The sequence below is a fragment of the Colletotrichum karsti genome (assembly GCF_011947395.1).
Source record: "Colletotrichum karsti strain CkLH20 chromosome Unknown Scaffold22, whole genome shotgun sequence".
Taxonomy (NCBI): domain Eukaryota; kingdom Fungi; phylum Ascomycota; class Sordariomycetes; order Glomerellales; family Glomerellaceae; genus Colletotrichum; species Colletotrichum karsti.
Window position 1 is genome coordinate 458,569 of NW_024065922.1, and position 14,562 is coordinate 473,130.

A 14,562-nucleotide genomic window follows, 5' to 3' on the forward strand; every position below is an offset into this window, starting at 1 on the left:
ACATGTCTCTGTTACCAGCTAGAACCGTGGACTGCCTGAATTCCCCAGCAGACATGGCACCAATGATCCTTTCTATTTTTGACTTCACGACTACTACGGATCACCATTTCGCGACCTTCTCGTCAGACCAGTATTCACCAGTCTTGCCCCCAAGGTCCGCAAGAGCAAGGTGAACAGGAGTCTGCGCTCCCTGGTCCGGCGTCTTCGTCCCCTTCCCTCTCGTCATGGACGTCACCACCCAGCCCGGATGACACGAGTTCACGAGCATCTTGCTGTCTTTCTCCAACAGCTCCTTCGCAATCGCCCTCGTCATCCCAATCTCGCCAGCCTTGGACACCGCGTAAGCAGCGCTGGGCCATCCCTCCTTCTCGTGCGTGCCCCTCTCAACAGCGGCGGTGAAGTCCTCCATGAGCTGGGTGACTTCTGGAACGGTCTGCGAGTTCTGGAAGCGCTCCTTGACTTCTGACGAGTACTTGCTCAAGGAGCCGGCGATGGAGGCGACGTTGATGATGCGTCCTTCGGGCTTGAGGATCGGGATCCAGGCACGGGTTGCTTCCAGGGTTCCGTAGTAGTTGCAGCCGAGAGTAGTCTTCACCACATTGGAATCTGAAGTTGACAATCAGTAGAGGAACTAGGAGAAATCTGTAGGCTCACGGCTTACCGAATCCCTGCATCGCAATACCGGCGTTATTGATGACAAAATCGATGCCTTCGGGATGGTCCTTCTTCAACGCCTCGGCCAAGCTCGCGATGCTCTTGGAGTTTGAGATGTCCAGTTGGCGGTACTTGATGTCGGCGAGGCCACCGTGGGCAGTCAGGGCCTTGGCCTTCTTGAGGTCCGCATCGGCCTGGATGTCGGCGAGCGCCTGCTCACCGCGAGACTGATCGCGGGCTGTAAGATAGATGAGGAGTGACCCGCTGCTCAAGTAGGACTCCGGATACTGCAAGGCCAGCTGTCGAACTGGACGGCAGCCAAAAGTCAGTTTGGAGATCGTGGCGCTTTTGGAGTTGAGGATCGCGAGGCTTACCAATTGCATACCCGATACCCTTGTTGGCACCGGTTACCACACCGACTCGTGAATACGACATAGCGAACTGAATGAGTGTCTCTAGTTTTGAACCTGATTATGACAAGAATGAAGCCGAGTACATCTGCCTGTTCTGTTTATGAAGAAAATGAAATGGTCCATGGGTCATGACATCACCGTCAGAACACGGCTCGAGCAATTAGTCATCGATTTATGAGACCGCCGTGTCCCGGAGCCGTCCAGCGGCCCGCTCACCCATAAATATGGGTACACGGCCCGGCCTTTCGGAGAGCGAAGCCCGATGGAAACGGCCGGAACCCGCATTCCGACAGTCTTTTGTCGAAGAACCTCCATGTGAAATGTGATTGCAGCACCAATCAAAAGACCGTTTTGCTCCGAGAATTGCGCGCATATGCGTGGTACCTTTCCCCCAACTGGCCACCCACGCTGAGGGGTGATCTGCGAGGAGCCCGCAGATGGTGAAAAGCCTGATTACGAGAAGGGCAGTTGGTGCCGGCAAAAAAGAACGTATGCATGCTGCGTGGTAGAATCACATTCAGTCGACTGATCTTGGTTGGTCGTGACATCTGGAAGTGTGCGCCTTGGAGTTTGCCTTCGACTTGAAGCACGGTCGGCCAGCAGGCTGTGCGGTTCCTTGAGCAAAAGTGAGACGCACCAGCGAGCGCGGCGTGGAATACAATAGGACAAGATGCATAGAGCCTACTGGAAGCCAGTACTTACAGGCCATGCATCTAATGAGATGGTGTTGAGCATTGCATGGGCGCTTGAACCCCGACGTAGGCCACGAAACATAAAAAGGCCTAACTTGGACGCTCAGGAAACCCCATTTCTCATCCAAAACCATATTTAATTGTTGAACGCTTTATACAAATATGGCTGAAGTTCTCGGCATTGTCTCTAGCTTGGCAGCTATTTTTCAACTTGTTGGATACGGAAAGAAATTTGCCAAAGAGTTGCAAACATTTTCCAATTTCTCCAGTTTCTTATCAGACGAAGCGCAGCGAGGCGCGAATCATGCCCGAAACTTCTCCAACGCAATCGGCATCGCCCAGGATGCTCTCGACCGGCACTGCCAGGAACACACGGATTCCCCCGTCCTCCGGTATATAGAGTCAAATCAGGTTCTCGAAGGACTTGAAACGGAATCCCTGTGCATCAAACGCCGCTTGTTCGAGTCGATCAGACAGCTTAAGAAGCTTAGAAAGGGCAGGTTCACTATGGTAACCTTATTCAAATGGCATTGGAAGAAGGAGTCCATTTTCATACCGGTTCCTGAGATGGATCTTCTTCAATCCTCCTTGTCCTTGATAATGCATGCTGCAACCCTGGAGACTCGGACTTTACTAAAAACAATGATTTCTACGAAGTCACGGACGAAATCGTTAGAGAAACAACTGTAAGAGAATATGTTCCTACGCAGAAGTCCATGTACTTACGAGTTGATATGCCAGTGACGTTTATAAAGACACCATCAAGGCACTTTTGGAAAGAATCGATCTCCTAGAGTCCCAAAGACAGCCCCCGAGCTTTACCCAGCAGACATATTCAAAGGCAGAAACAAGGTTTCCTCATGAAGCATTGATGAGATTAGGTACAAGCATGATTGAAACGGGAAAGATCTCTCAGAATCGCCCACGCTTTTCCGATCCAGGGTCTTTTACTTCATCATTGAACTCATTGGAGGATTTCGAGGTTAGTTTGATTGGAAACACTCATGCCCTGAGCATGGAAGCTGACCAGAAATCAAACTAGACTGACCTATCAGATGGGGAGATAGAATCTTCATTCTCATCCAGTACGAAGATAGCGACAACCAGGGTCGTCCAACATCGCGCGCCGCCGCCGCCAGACATTCCTGTCTCGACAGCCAAGCTTGATTCCAACTCCCACGCACAATCAGAATCCGAGAAATCAGTCAGAAAACGCAAGGACTACATGCTTCACTTGAACGATAACACGAAATCGACAAGCGGATACGTTGAGTCTGGCACCGGCAGTGTCACACGTGTGACAGCCATTGTTCTCGAGACCCTTGATGACAACATCATCCCCATAGGCAAGGCAAGCGAACTAGGACTGATTGTCGAGCCCGAGGATGATGTCGAGCGAGTGCGGGTTGTGTTTGACGACGGGACACCCCAGACTACCATTGGGAAAACCGAATTGCTTTGGAGAAGCAGTGAAGGCGATGTCGGGTACCGCCCGCCGATTCCTTTGCAATGCTGCGTTGTGGAGCATTGCCAGCTGCCGTTGATTCTTGGAAAGCCTTTCTTGGAGGGGTCGCAAAGGCTTTGGCGCAGGCCACGAGGCCGTTGACATTTGACGCACTCTGTACGATATTGCGTGTACTCAAGATCAATTCTCACATAGTTCGACTGTACCTCGCCGTACCGAATCTGCCTTGGGCTTGTTTGCGCTTTTGCATTTGTTAAGTCTATGTCTCCCGCCGTTTTGACTCAACCCGTTGTGCCCTTTGCTGACATCACATCCGAATGATCTTGAAGATGCGGGAAGTCAAGACATGGATGTGTTGATAATCGCTGATAAGGTTGATAGAGCAATGCAACCCTGCGGATGGTCGTCCCAGAAACTAGTCGATCTCTAAATGGATGCACGAGATATCCGCTAGCGAGTCGGCGTAGTCCGCCTAGCACAAAAAGCAACATGGCCCCGCCGCAATCTGCGAGCTATCTGCATCTCACCGCGGGGAACGTCGTACGGTGCTTATCAGCTGACGCATGAGGCTTTTAAGAGCCAGGCGGCCAGCTCGTCTTGGCCAATTCTTCACGATCGGCCGTTTGACGACGTGTTGCGCACGCTGACATCCCAATAAGCGACATGAGGATGCAGAAGGCACAGTTCTGGCTCGCCGTCGTGGCTGGCTTCCGCGCCTCCCTCGCCAGCCCAGGCTATACCAACGAGACCTTACCGGGAAACCAATCTCCAACGCTGCCGTCAGTCTTTCCTCTGCTGGAAAATGCAGAGTCGGCGGATCTATTCCCCATGCCTCCGTGTGGAACGTTCGAATTGCACGAGGCCACGATAGATGACATGCAGGCCGCCATGGAGGCGGGCACCCTGACCTCGCAGCAACTCGTCGCGTGCTACTTGCAGCGGACATACCAGACCCAGGAGTATATCCAGTGCGTGCCACGTACTCGCTACACAAATCTCGACAGAACTGACATGAGCCAGCTCAATTCTCCAAGTCAACCCAGATGTCTTCCAGATAGCGGCTGGCATGGATGCCGAGAGGAAAGCCGGAAACGTCCGCGGGCCCCTCCACGGCATCCCGTTCACAGTAAAAGACAACATTGCGACGAAAGATAATATGGAAACGACTGCCGGCAGCTGGGCGCTCATGGGAAGTATCGTGCCTCGCGACGCACACGTGGTTGCTCGCCTCCGCGAAGCCGGCGCCGTGCTCTTCGGGAAGGCGGCTCTTAGCGAGTGGGCGGACATGCGCAGTAACAACTATTCGGAGGGCTTCTCGGCGCGGGGCGGGCAGTGTCGGAGCCCGTACAACTTTACCCTCAACCCAGGCGGGAGCAGTACCGGGAGCGCAGTCGGCGTGGCCGCGAATGCGATCGCGTTTTCGCTTGGGACCGAGACTGATGGCAGTGTTATCAATCCTGCCATGAGAAACTGCGTTGTTGGCTTCAAGCCGACCGTCGGTCTTACTTCGAGGGCTGGGTGAGTACCCATGGAGCTCGTGTTCATTCCGGGAAACGCTGACCTCGACAGAGTCATTCCGGAAAGTGAGCACCAAGATACTGTCGGGACCTTTGGCCGCACCGTCAAGGATGCCGTCTACGCATTCGACGCGATATACGGGATCGACGAGCGTGATAATTACACACTGGCCCAAGACGGAAAGGTTCCCACGGGAGGTTATACGCAGTTTCTCAGCACCAAGGAAAGCCTCAAGGATGCTACGTTTGGCATCCCGTGGAACAGCTTCTGGGTGTATGCCGATGATGAGCAAAAGCAGATCTTGGGCGAAGTCCTGGACCTTCTCACCGCTGCAGGCGCGACGATACTCAATAACACCGAAATTCTCGACTACAAAAGAATCGTTAGCCCGGATGGATGGGATTGGGACTACGGAACCACTCGTGGCTATCCTAACGAGTCTGAGTATACCGTCGTCAAGGTGGACTTTTACAACAACATCAACACGTACCTCTCCGAGCTCGAAAACACCCACATAAAGTCAATCGAGGACATCATCGAGTTCAACTATAAAAACGACGGGACTGAAGGCGGAAACCCCTGGCCTTTGGGCATTCCCGCGTTTTACTCCGGCCAAGATGGGTTCCTAGCATCACTGGAGTCGAAGGGCGCGAAAGATGAGACCTACAACCAGGCGGTGGAATTCACGCAGCGATCAACGAGAGACGGCATCGATTCGGCTCTGACGCCTCGTAACGGAACTAGATTGTCGGGGCTTTTGGTTCCTCCAGACGTCGGCCAGACGTATCAGATCGCTGCGCAAGCTGGCTACCCCATGATCACCCTGCCAGTCGGCGTGCATTCCAGCGACGGCATGGGCTTCGGGCTTGCGGTTATGCAAACCGCTTTCGGGGAAGCTGAGCTGGTCAAATGGGGCAGCGCAATTGAAGACCTGCAGCTAACAACAGAAGGAAATCCGTACAAGAGAACTCTACCGAAATGGTACGAATACTTGACGAGAAACATACCGGTGCATTAGGCCGCGGGCGCTGTCAAACAAATATGGCTGCCTGGGCCTGTTCTCATTTAAATGATTTGATTTTGCTACTGCGATTGCGACGGCGTTGTTTAACCATCACCGGCGGCGCGTCTAAGTCAATTTCTGAGGACCTAGCTTCCGGGTTCAGGCCGGGTCTCGGCATTTGAAAACGACTAATTGTATTCGCCGATTGCAGTGTCGTTTTTCAGGGTCCGGATTCCCCCTTAATTATGTATTATCTACCTTATTTGTCTTACATGATACTGCTCTCTGCAATGCAGCATGGTTCGTCCGAAAAGAAGACCAACGGTCAGCCTGCTTACACGTACTTAGGCCTATCGGGGCTTAGGATTTAGACCTTGCTAAGGATAATTATAATAAGAATCCGCACCATCTAGGCTTCTACATTTCATGGTCTCCAGTTTCCGTCAGCCGGATTGTGGCGCGGTCGGCAAGCTTCATGTCAATCACCAACGCCAATGCCAATGCCCCGTAATGCGGAGATCTCTGGTGCTCCCAAGACCGCCAGATTCAGCCCATGACGATGGGGTTTCACCTCGGGATTGCTCATACAGGCTTTCGGGAGATACATGTCAGCAGGCGCAAACTGAGAGGCAGACAAGCTGCAGCTCTCAGCTTTCCTAGCTGTAGCTAAACTTTCCTAGCTGGGCAATAACATGTATCGTCTTACTCTAAGCCCCGTCTCTTCGACGATGAGAGAGGGCCCATCCGCTAAAATCTCACAGCTCCGGAATAGGCAAAAGCACTGCTGTTTTCCTTCGTTCCCTGGTGTCATTGAATCCGCGATGGGGGCTGTTTTAAGAACTCGCCGTCTGCTGCCGGGGACTTTCTCTCACATCGACGGCAGCGATTCCAGGCCGAACGACGATCTCCTTCAATATGAGCCGCGATTTGTTCTCGCTCGGCGGCTACCGTGTGCCCCAAGACCCGTATCTTCCCCAAGTCACCCCCAAAGGCCCGAGTTTCCTCGACACGGCAGCATGTCTCTGTGCGCTGCGACCGATCGGCGACAGCTCCTCCGGCGCGGCGTGGCATTGCATCGGCAACCAGACCCAGGGAGTCTACGAGGTCACCAGCGGGAGATGGTACGATACACTTCACGGCGGCAACGCTGCCGACGGAAGCATCGACGATGATTCCAACGGTCCAAACACCGACAAACCGATGGTTTTCAGTTCTGGTTCCCTGACGGAATCCGCCAACGACGATGGGCTGAGCGAGTTTGACCGCGCCTGTACCGGCGACAACCGGACGTCATTTTCGACCTCATTCTATGAAGCAGCTCGGGCAATTGAGAACGGCCAGGAGCCCCTCAGTGCCGCTCCATGTTATAGACGGGACGGGCAAGCTGTTCCTATTCGCATTCAGGACGTCCAGAGCTGGAATACCGACGGGTGCTCGCCGGGCTTTTTGTGTAAGTCTCAGCGCTCGACCTAACAGGGATTCCCGCTGACAATCACAGGCCAGAATAACACCGTCAATTCGCTTCCGCAATACTGCCCGCCCGAAGATGCATGTCAACTAGCAAGACTGGCGTCCATGACGTGCATGTTGCATGGACAAAATATCCCAATGGGCCCTTTCGAGCCGGTCGTCTGTCAATCAGGATACTACTGCCCGCCGCCCGGCACCGAGAAGATCGAATGCCCGAAAGGCACCTACTGCCAACCAGGCGCCGTCACGCCAACACCATGCCTGACTGGCAGTCGCTGCGAGGCGGGCTCAACATACGAGCTATTCCTCATCCCGCTCGTCATACTCTTTCTCGTCGACATCTTGCTCATCATCGGTATCATTGTCCACGGACTGCGAAGTCGTGTCAGAGACCGCCGCGCCGACCGCGCCAGCGCGAATGCCGCCAAGGGTCGCGGAATGAGTCTTGTGAAAGCGCAAATCACGGGCTACAGGGCCCTCTCGGACGACCAAGATCATGCCGATCACGAGATGCTGCCGATGAGCGCCACGTACACCCCTTACCGCTCTGACAGCTACGGAGCCGGCTTCCAAGCAGCCCTCGACTACGACCATCAGTGGACGGCCGATGCGCAGCCTAAGGAACAGGTCAACCCCCAGCTCATCAAGTTTGTCGAATCGATGCGCCGTGCGACGGACGCCACGAACCTCGGTCTGTCGTTCGGATACACCGACCTTGGTTTCCAGCCGAAGAAGAGCAAGAAGTTGATTCTGCAAAATGTTACCGGTTCAATCGACCGAGGAACCCTCACCGCCGTCATGGGAGGATCTGGTGCCGGCAAGTCCACCTTTGTCAACGTGCTCATGGGAAAGACGAAGAACACCGGCGGCATGGTTGCAGTCAACAGCAGCCCCGACAAGCTGAATAGGTACAAAAAGGTCATTGGATATGTTCCACAAGATGACATCGTTCTCCCAGAGCTTACAGTCTACGAAAACATTGTTCATTCAGCCAAAATCCGCCTACCGAGAACCTGGTCGACCGACGACATCGAGGCTCACGTCACTTCCGTTATCGACTGTCTGGAGCTTTCTCACGTCCGCAACTCGTTGGTCGGATCAGTCGGGAAACCCGTCATCAGCGGAGGCCAGCGGAAGCGTGTGAGCATCGGCATGGAGCTGGCGTCCGCGCCGATGGCCATCTTCCTCGACGAACCCACCAGCGGCCTCGACGCCACTGCGGCATCATCCATGATGCGAACCCTCAAGGCCGTCGCCCGCTTGGGCATTACCGTGATTGTCATCATCCACCAGCCGCGCTCGGAAATCTTCCAGCTTTTCGATAACCTGATCCTTCTCGGAAACGGACAGACCATCTACGAGGGACCCCAAGCCGAAGTACAGGGCTATTTCCAGAACATCGGCTTTCATTTCCCCGAACACAGCAACCACGGTGATGTAGTGACGGATATTATCACCGGCAACGGCCGCATATACAAGCCCAGCGGCGAGATCTCCAAGGACTCCCTCATCTCGAACTGGTCCGCCCATCACCAGGTAAACAGCCCGGCCAGTAAAGAGCACCACACCTCCATGATGATGAACAACAGCGGCATGCACGAAGCCATCAAGCACCGCGGAGCTCCCTTCTTCAAGCAACTGTGGCTTTGTCTGCGCCGATCAATGGTCCAGCAGTACCGGACCAAGGCGGCATTTTGGTCGGAGATGGGCCTGGCTGCCATCGCCGGCTTCCTCCTCGGCCTGGCCGAGCATTCCAAGAAGGGCATTCTTTTCGTAGGCACTTTCAAAGAGCCCTACTCGATCTTGTCGACGGCTGTCGACATAAAGTCCGCGCCAGAGCTGGCACTTCTGATTGCCATCGCCATCGGTCTAGTCGCTGGCGCCCCGGGGGTCAAGTCGTTCTCGGAGGAGTTGCTGGTGCACCGCAGAGAGGCCGAAGCTGGACACAACCGCCTCGCGTACTTCCTCGCCAAGCTGATCTCAGTCTTGCCGCGCATGTTCTTCGGCTGCCTGCACTTCTCGACGTTCGTGCTGTTGCTGACGGTGCCGGTGATCAACTGGGGCCTGGCCTTCCTGGCCAATTTCCTGTACTTCTACTGCATTTACGGTCTGGCGAACATCATTAGCATGTTAGTCCCCCGAGAGGATGCTCCCCTCGTGGCGACTATGATCAGCTTGATTGTTGCTATTCTCTCGGGAGCTGCGCCGCCGCTGGCCAAGGCCAAAGATTGGCATCTCGAGTGGCTGTGGCGTGCCTCTCCCGGCGTTTGGCTCGCGGAGATATACTTCGGCCAGCTGGTGTCTCCGTTCGGCCATTTGTTTGATGTAGACACGGCGGCGACTCATACCGGGTTCCATTTGAATTGGCTTTGGCGGAATATGGGCACTCTGGTGGTCATTGGGACTGTATATAGAATTCTGGCGTTTCTCGGATTGTGGGCGCGTGGACATCGCCGGCGCAGCTAGAAGTCTCCTATTTTTTGGTGTAGAGCATCGGCATAGCGTAGTTACAATGTGTATGACTTAGGCGACGACATTAAGTTTCAACTAGACGGTTACTTGTATTTCGGGAGATTGTGATCATTGTTATCAATTCAAATGGATGGATTAGTTGGTTAGAGGAGTTGCACTAGATGATTACGAGTTTCATGACAAGGGAGTTTGAAACCCTAGGCAAAAGATATTATTGAGCGACGATTTGAATTCCGAATATACAGCCGTAAGAAGTCTCGAAGTTCCCTCTTCTAAATTACATCCTTCTTGATAGTGAAGCTCCATGGCACACTATCGATATTCGTCCTGCATCCTCGAGGTGGCGTCTTCAAAGCTTGTCACCAAGGACCTCCTCGCGCTTGCTGACATCGGTGATCATATCCACAAGCTGCTGTGCCCCATCCTCCGCAAAGAAGATACCCTCACTCATAATGCATCGTGAGATGAAACTCTGCGCCCTCTCAAACATGTCCTCTTCGTATTCGGCCACCGCCTTCTCGAGGCCAGCAGCATCTTTGAAGTCACCGTCAACCCCACCGCCGCAGTGTTTCTTGATACTGTTCATCAGCTTGAGTGCATCGTACATGGCGATATTGACACCCTCGCCCACAAATGGTGTCGACACGTGCGCAGCGTCGCCGATGAGAGTGACACCGGGAACACGTGCCCAGCTGAGCGACGAGACTGGCATACGGTAGAGCGGCCAGGGGCGGAAGGGTCCTTCGGCATCGGTGATGAACTGCTTTAGCTCAGGGGCGAAGTCTGCGAAAAGTTCGGGAGAGGTGAGAAGCTTTCGTCGGGTTCCCTCCGTGTCGGCCATGTCGAGCGTCTTACGAGTCAGATCTTCGGGGGCAACTAAGCCGGCGTACATGCGGTAGGAGCCGTCGGCTACCTGTTGAACACTGAGGGATCGACCGTAGCCTAACGCCATCATGTTCCCGGGACCAGTTATCTCCAAAGCGGCGGCGTAGCTGGGATTGCCGTGTGAAATGCGACCTTCGATGAATAGCTTGCCCGAGTACTCAGGTTTGGCCGCAGTGAGCTGTTCATCAAAGTCAGTGAACCTCATAAACCTCAAAACTAGGCGGAGGAGAAGGAAGAGCACTTACCAAAGGCCGGACTTTACTCCAAGCTCCATCGGCACCGACAACAAGACGGAATCCAGAGGCCGAGGCGCCGTTCGAGAAGTTGATGAGCCAGTCGCTGCCTTCTTTCTCGATTGACCGCACGCCGTGCCCCCACCGGATCTTGTGGGAAGGGATTGAGTCGAGAAGCATCTGGCGCAGCTGAAGACGATCAATCTCAGGAGCATCACGACCTTCCCCGAAGCTGTGTCGGAGGGTGCAAGTAGTGTTCTGAATGGTGAATCGGGTGGCGTCCCAGCGGGCGAGTTTCTTGAACTCGTCAAAGAGTCCGGCGTCTTTGAGAGCCTGCTGCCCAGACGGCGGATGAAGATCTAGGGTACCGCCTTGGTACATGGGCGTGGGAACGGAGCTTGCGTCGCGTTCGAAGACGACGTAGTCGATATTGTTGAGTTCTAGGAGTCGGGCGAAGACGAGTCCGCATGGACCACCGCCGACGATGGCGATGGGAGCGGAAAGGGATGATGAAGTGCGGGCCATTATGCGTCTATGAAAGTGATTTGATGATGTGAGGATGAGCTGGTGAAAGTTGAAGTGATGTGAATGACCAGGAGAGATCCGACCCGACTTGCAGCTTCTACTTTATATCACTCCATCCTCATATAATGGGTATATGGCCATCCACAAGTCGCTTTGGTAGGCTTCACATCGCAGTGTTGATGGTCCAGGTGCATTCCCGAATTAGGAAACCTTCTGACACTATGATTGGTCTGCTACGGAGTCTCTTCCGAGTGCCTCCGTCAACATGACTAGCTTCTCCCTGCGTTGGGGTAAGCGTCGGACATTCCAGGTTCATGTCAGACGCAGACCATAAGCAGCCGAGCCCGCGGATGATGATTGGTTAGGCACGGAAGCTTGGGTACGATTCTCCGAGTCCCTCCACTCATATGAGGAGTCTTCGGCTTTGCTTCCGGAACGCCTTTTACCAACAACACACATCACTTCTCACCACCGTCAGATTCTTCACTGGGACATACTCACATGCCGAGCCGTCTACAACCCTGTTCAATACCGACATTCTGGAAAATGGAGACCGATAACCCTGCTGGGAGCAGGGGGCTGGCCCGTTTTGCCGTAAGTGTTCCTCATCGACTGGAGACTTGGCGTGGATATTGACCCCAATGTCGAGTGCGACTATTGTCGCCAAAAGAAGTTTAGGTAAGATATTGCTTCTGATACTTTTGACGTCGAAACTGTTCTGCTCGGAATTTTTGACGATCATCGATAGATGCTCCAGAGAGCTGCCCAAATGTAGCGCGTGCAAGCCTTGGTCAAGCAGCTGCAACTATTCGCGGGACAAGCCTGTGACCACGCAGAGCCACGTCCCTATTGGGTATATCAAGGCGCTTCATACTGTGATAATTCGACCTATCGTTTCTGACAACATCCCGGTGATCTAGGCCAAAGGCTTCTTCAACCCCTGTTGAAGCATCGCCCACACCTGAAGCCATCGAACTTCGCCTGCGGAACATCGAACAATCCCTGCAGAGGTTGACGGAATCAGTGAGTCACGTACTAGAAGTTGTGACAGCCAAACACTCTTCCAAAACCAATGTCTCTACTTTTTCCACAGCTGCCTCTTCGGCGGGAGCTGAGCCCTCTACCCGGGAGGTGCCTGCTCAGAAAGACGGCCAAATTCCCAGCCTATTCGTCGGGCCTTCTCATTCATTCTCCTTCTTGAAGGAAACACCCGCCAACATCGATGCCGTTCGAAAGGCCGCGACACTGCTCCCGCATCAGAATGCCCACTCTGAGCTTCAATATCTCTCAAACACCTTGACCACAGCCACCATCACCAATGACGCGTCAGACATGAAGGGATATTATATACCTTCGAAATCAGAGGGCTACCAGCTAATTGGCCGTAAGACACTACCACACCTCCGAATCAATTAACCCTACTTACTCTTGCCGCCGATGAAATAGGCTTTTTGGAGCACGCCCCTATGGGCGAAGCCTTCTTCCATAACCCCTCCGACGATCAGCTGAGACAGATTATCTTCCAGCCAGACAGCGTGAAGGAGAAAGCCTGGATCGTCTACGTCAACTACATGATGCTAGCACTCGTCTCCGCAAACGAGACCGAGGAGAGTATTCAGGTAAAGCAGTTTCGCCGGAACATGCAAATAGCACTCAACGACAGCACCATCTTCCTCGAACCGACCGAAGCGAACCTGCAGGCCTTGACCTTGCTCGCTTTCCACGGTGAAGACTACGCGTCTCCCAACCTATCTTGGATGCTGGTGGGCCACGCCTGCCGCCAGGCCGAGGCTCTGGGACTGCACGCCTTGACTCACGGCGACTATGACGCGCGCCAGCGCAGGCTCTGTATGTTCTGGCTTCTCTTCGTTGTGGATAAGTCGTGTTCGCTGGCGTTTGGGCGGTCTTCGTTCCTTCCATCCAGCTTGTATCTTGACGTGCCGCTCCCAGATTTCAACTACATGCTCAAGTTCCAGCCACACAATGCATCCTCCTTCAGTAACTCCAAAAATGCGCCACTTATATCGACCTTCGGAGCCCATTTACTCACCAAGGGGATGCAGTTTGCGAAGCTTATGGGCTTTGTACTAGATCTTCTTACTCCGGGCAAGTCACTGATCCCCAAGGAAAAGGTGGCAAGGAAGCTCGAGGAATGGTATCGTCAGACAATCGAGGCAAGTTAATGTTCCAAGGCTTCGATATTTGTGAAAGGGCTCCCGTTTCTAACGGCCAATACACAGGTTCTATCAGAGACGATGAATGCAGAGGGACCTTTAGCCTGCGAAACTCAGTTACGCGAGATGTCACTCGGAATAAGCAGCATGAAATTTCAGTATCTGCATGTCATGATACTTTTACACAAAGGAGACCCTTCATGCGCCGAAACGCGTCTTGAGTCAGCACGAGAAGCCTTATCTCTCCTGCCCTCAATGGTATCGAACTGGGCGTCCGTTTATAACGGAGTCGTATGGTACATATGCCACCTGCTGCCTCCCGATAAGACCTCACTAACACTCGAGTGACAAGGCACTTGCTATACTACCCATTCATCCCTTTCTTCGTTGTCTTCGAACACATTGTGCACGACAGGGGCTTCCAGGCATCATCCACAGTCGACCAAGACATCGGCTTGCTTTCGACTGCAGTGTCATACTTCGCCAGCATGCGCACCCAGTTGCGTCTCATGGCCGAGGTGTGCGCCCGGTTAGAGCACGTGGCCGCTGTCTTCCTACAGCTTGCGCAGGTGCACGTTAGCCAAAGGGTCCCCTTACTTCCTCATACAAGTGATAACGAGCGTCAACCGGGAAACAGCTCTGGCTTCCCGTCTTCGGTTCCCGCGGCGTCGGCGCAGCTACTGAGCTATCAGAACAACGAGGAGGTAGCGGCGAAGTTGCAACAAGCTCAGGAGGAATTTGGCACGGCGGTTGACATGGATCTTGGGAACCTCTTGGATTGGTTGCCCGCTGATACGTTCACTTCGTGGCCTCTTGAGCCTAATTCGATAAGAGGAGGCCAACCGGGTATTTCTATGGTCGCTACCGAGGGGGAAGGGCCCAGAGGTCGAAAACGGACGTTTGATGCTACGTTTGACTGGTTCTCGTGGGATACATATTACGGAAGCGCAGACGCCCGGCGGTCATTCTTTTGAGACCTGTGTATAACGTTCACCGGCTTTGAACCGACAATGACCAGTAGTGTAGTACACGTCATGAGCACTGGGCCTGACCTATGA

General features: G+C 53.7%; 5 protein-coding genes across 5 annotated transcripts; 3 read left to right on the forward strand and 2 right to left on the reverse strand.

Annotated features, from left to right (window-relative positions):
* Nucleotides 1-100: 100 nt before the first annotated feature.
* Nucleotides 101-1,089, reverse strand: CkaCkLH20_07179 (carbonyl reductase; the record flags this gene model as incomplete). The annotated part of the gene is made up of 3 exons (XM_038889896.1): nucleotides 101-606; nucleotides 662-961; nucleotides 1,029-1,089. 3 exons carry the CDS (start codon nucleotides 1,087-1,089, stop codon nucleotides 101-103), a joined length of 867 nt encoding a protein of 288 aa, XP_038744820.1.
* A 2,798-nt stretch (nucleotides 1,090-3,887) lies between these two features.
* On the forward strand, nucleotides 3,888-5,760 carry CkaCkLH20_07180 (amidase family protein; the record flags this gene model as incomplete). The annotated part of the gene is made up of 3 exons (XM_038889897.1): nucleotides 3,888-4,192; nucleotides 4,245-4,742; nucleotides 4,794-5,760. The coding sequence occupies 3 exons, from the start codon at nucleotides 3,888-3,890 to the stop codon at nucleotides 5,758-5,760; spliced, it is 1,770 nt and encodes a 589-aa protein (XP_038744821.1).
* Nucleotides 5,761-6,660: 900 nt separating this feature from the next.
* Nucleotides 6,661-9,681, forward strand: CkaCkLH20_07181 (uncharacterized protein; the record flags this gene model as incomplete). Its single annotated transcript, XM_038889898.1, has 2 exons — nucleotides 6,661-7,195; nucleotides 7,244-9,681. 2 exons carry the CDS (start codon nucleotides 6,661-6,663, stop codon nucleotides 9,679-9,681), a joined length of 2,973 nt encoding a protein of 990 aa, XP_038744822.1.
* A 355-nt stretch (nucleotides 9,682-10,036) lies between these two features.
* CkaCkLH20_07182 (monooxygenase FAD-binding protein) lies at nucleotides 10,037-11,330 on the reverse strand (the record flags this gene model as incomplete). The annotated part of the gene is made up of 2 exons (XM_038889899.1): nucleotides 10,037-10,750; nucleotides 10,818-11,330. 2 exons carry the CDS (start codon nucleotides 11,328-11,330, stop codon nucleotides 10,037-10,039), a joined length of 1,227 nt encoding a protein of 408 aa, XP_038744823.1.
* A 1,466-nt stretch (nucleotides 11,331-12,796) lies between these two features.
* CkaCkLH20_07183 (fungal specific transcription factor domain-containing protein) lies at nucleotides 12,797-13,513 on the forward strand (the record flags this gene model as incomplete). Its single annotated transcript, XM_038889900.1, has 1 exon — nucleotides 12,797-13,513. One exon carries the CDS (start codon nucleotides 12,797-12,799, stop codon nucleotides 13,511-13,513), a length of 717 nt encoding a protein of 238 aa, XP_038744824.1.
* Nucleotides 13,514-14,562: the final 1,049 nt, after the last annotated feature.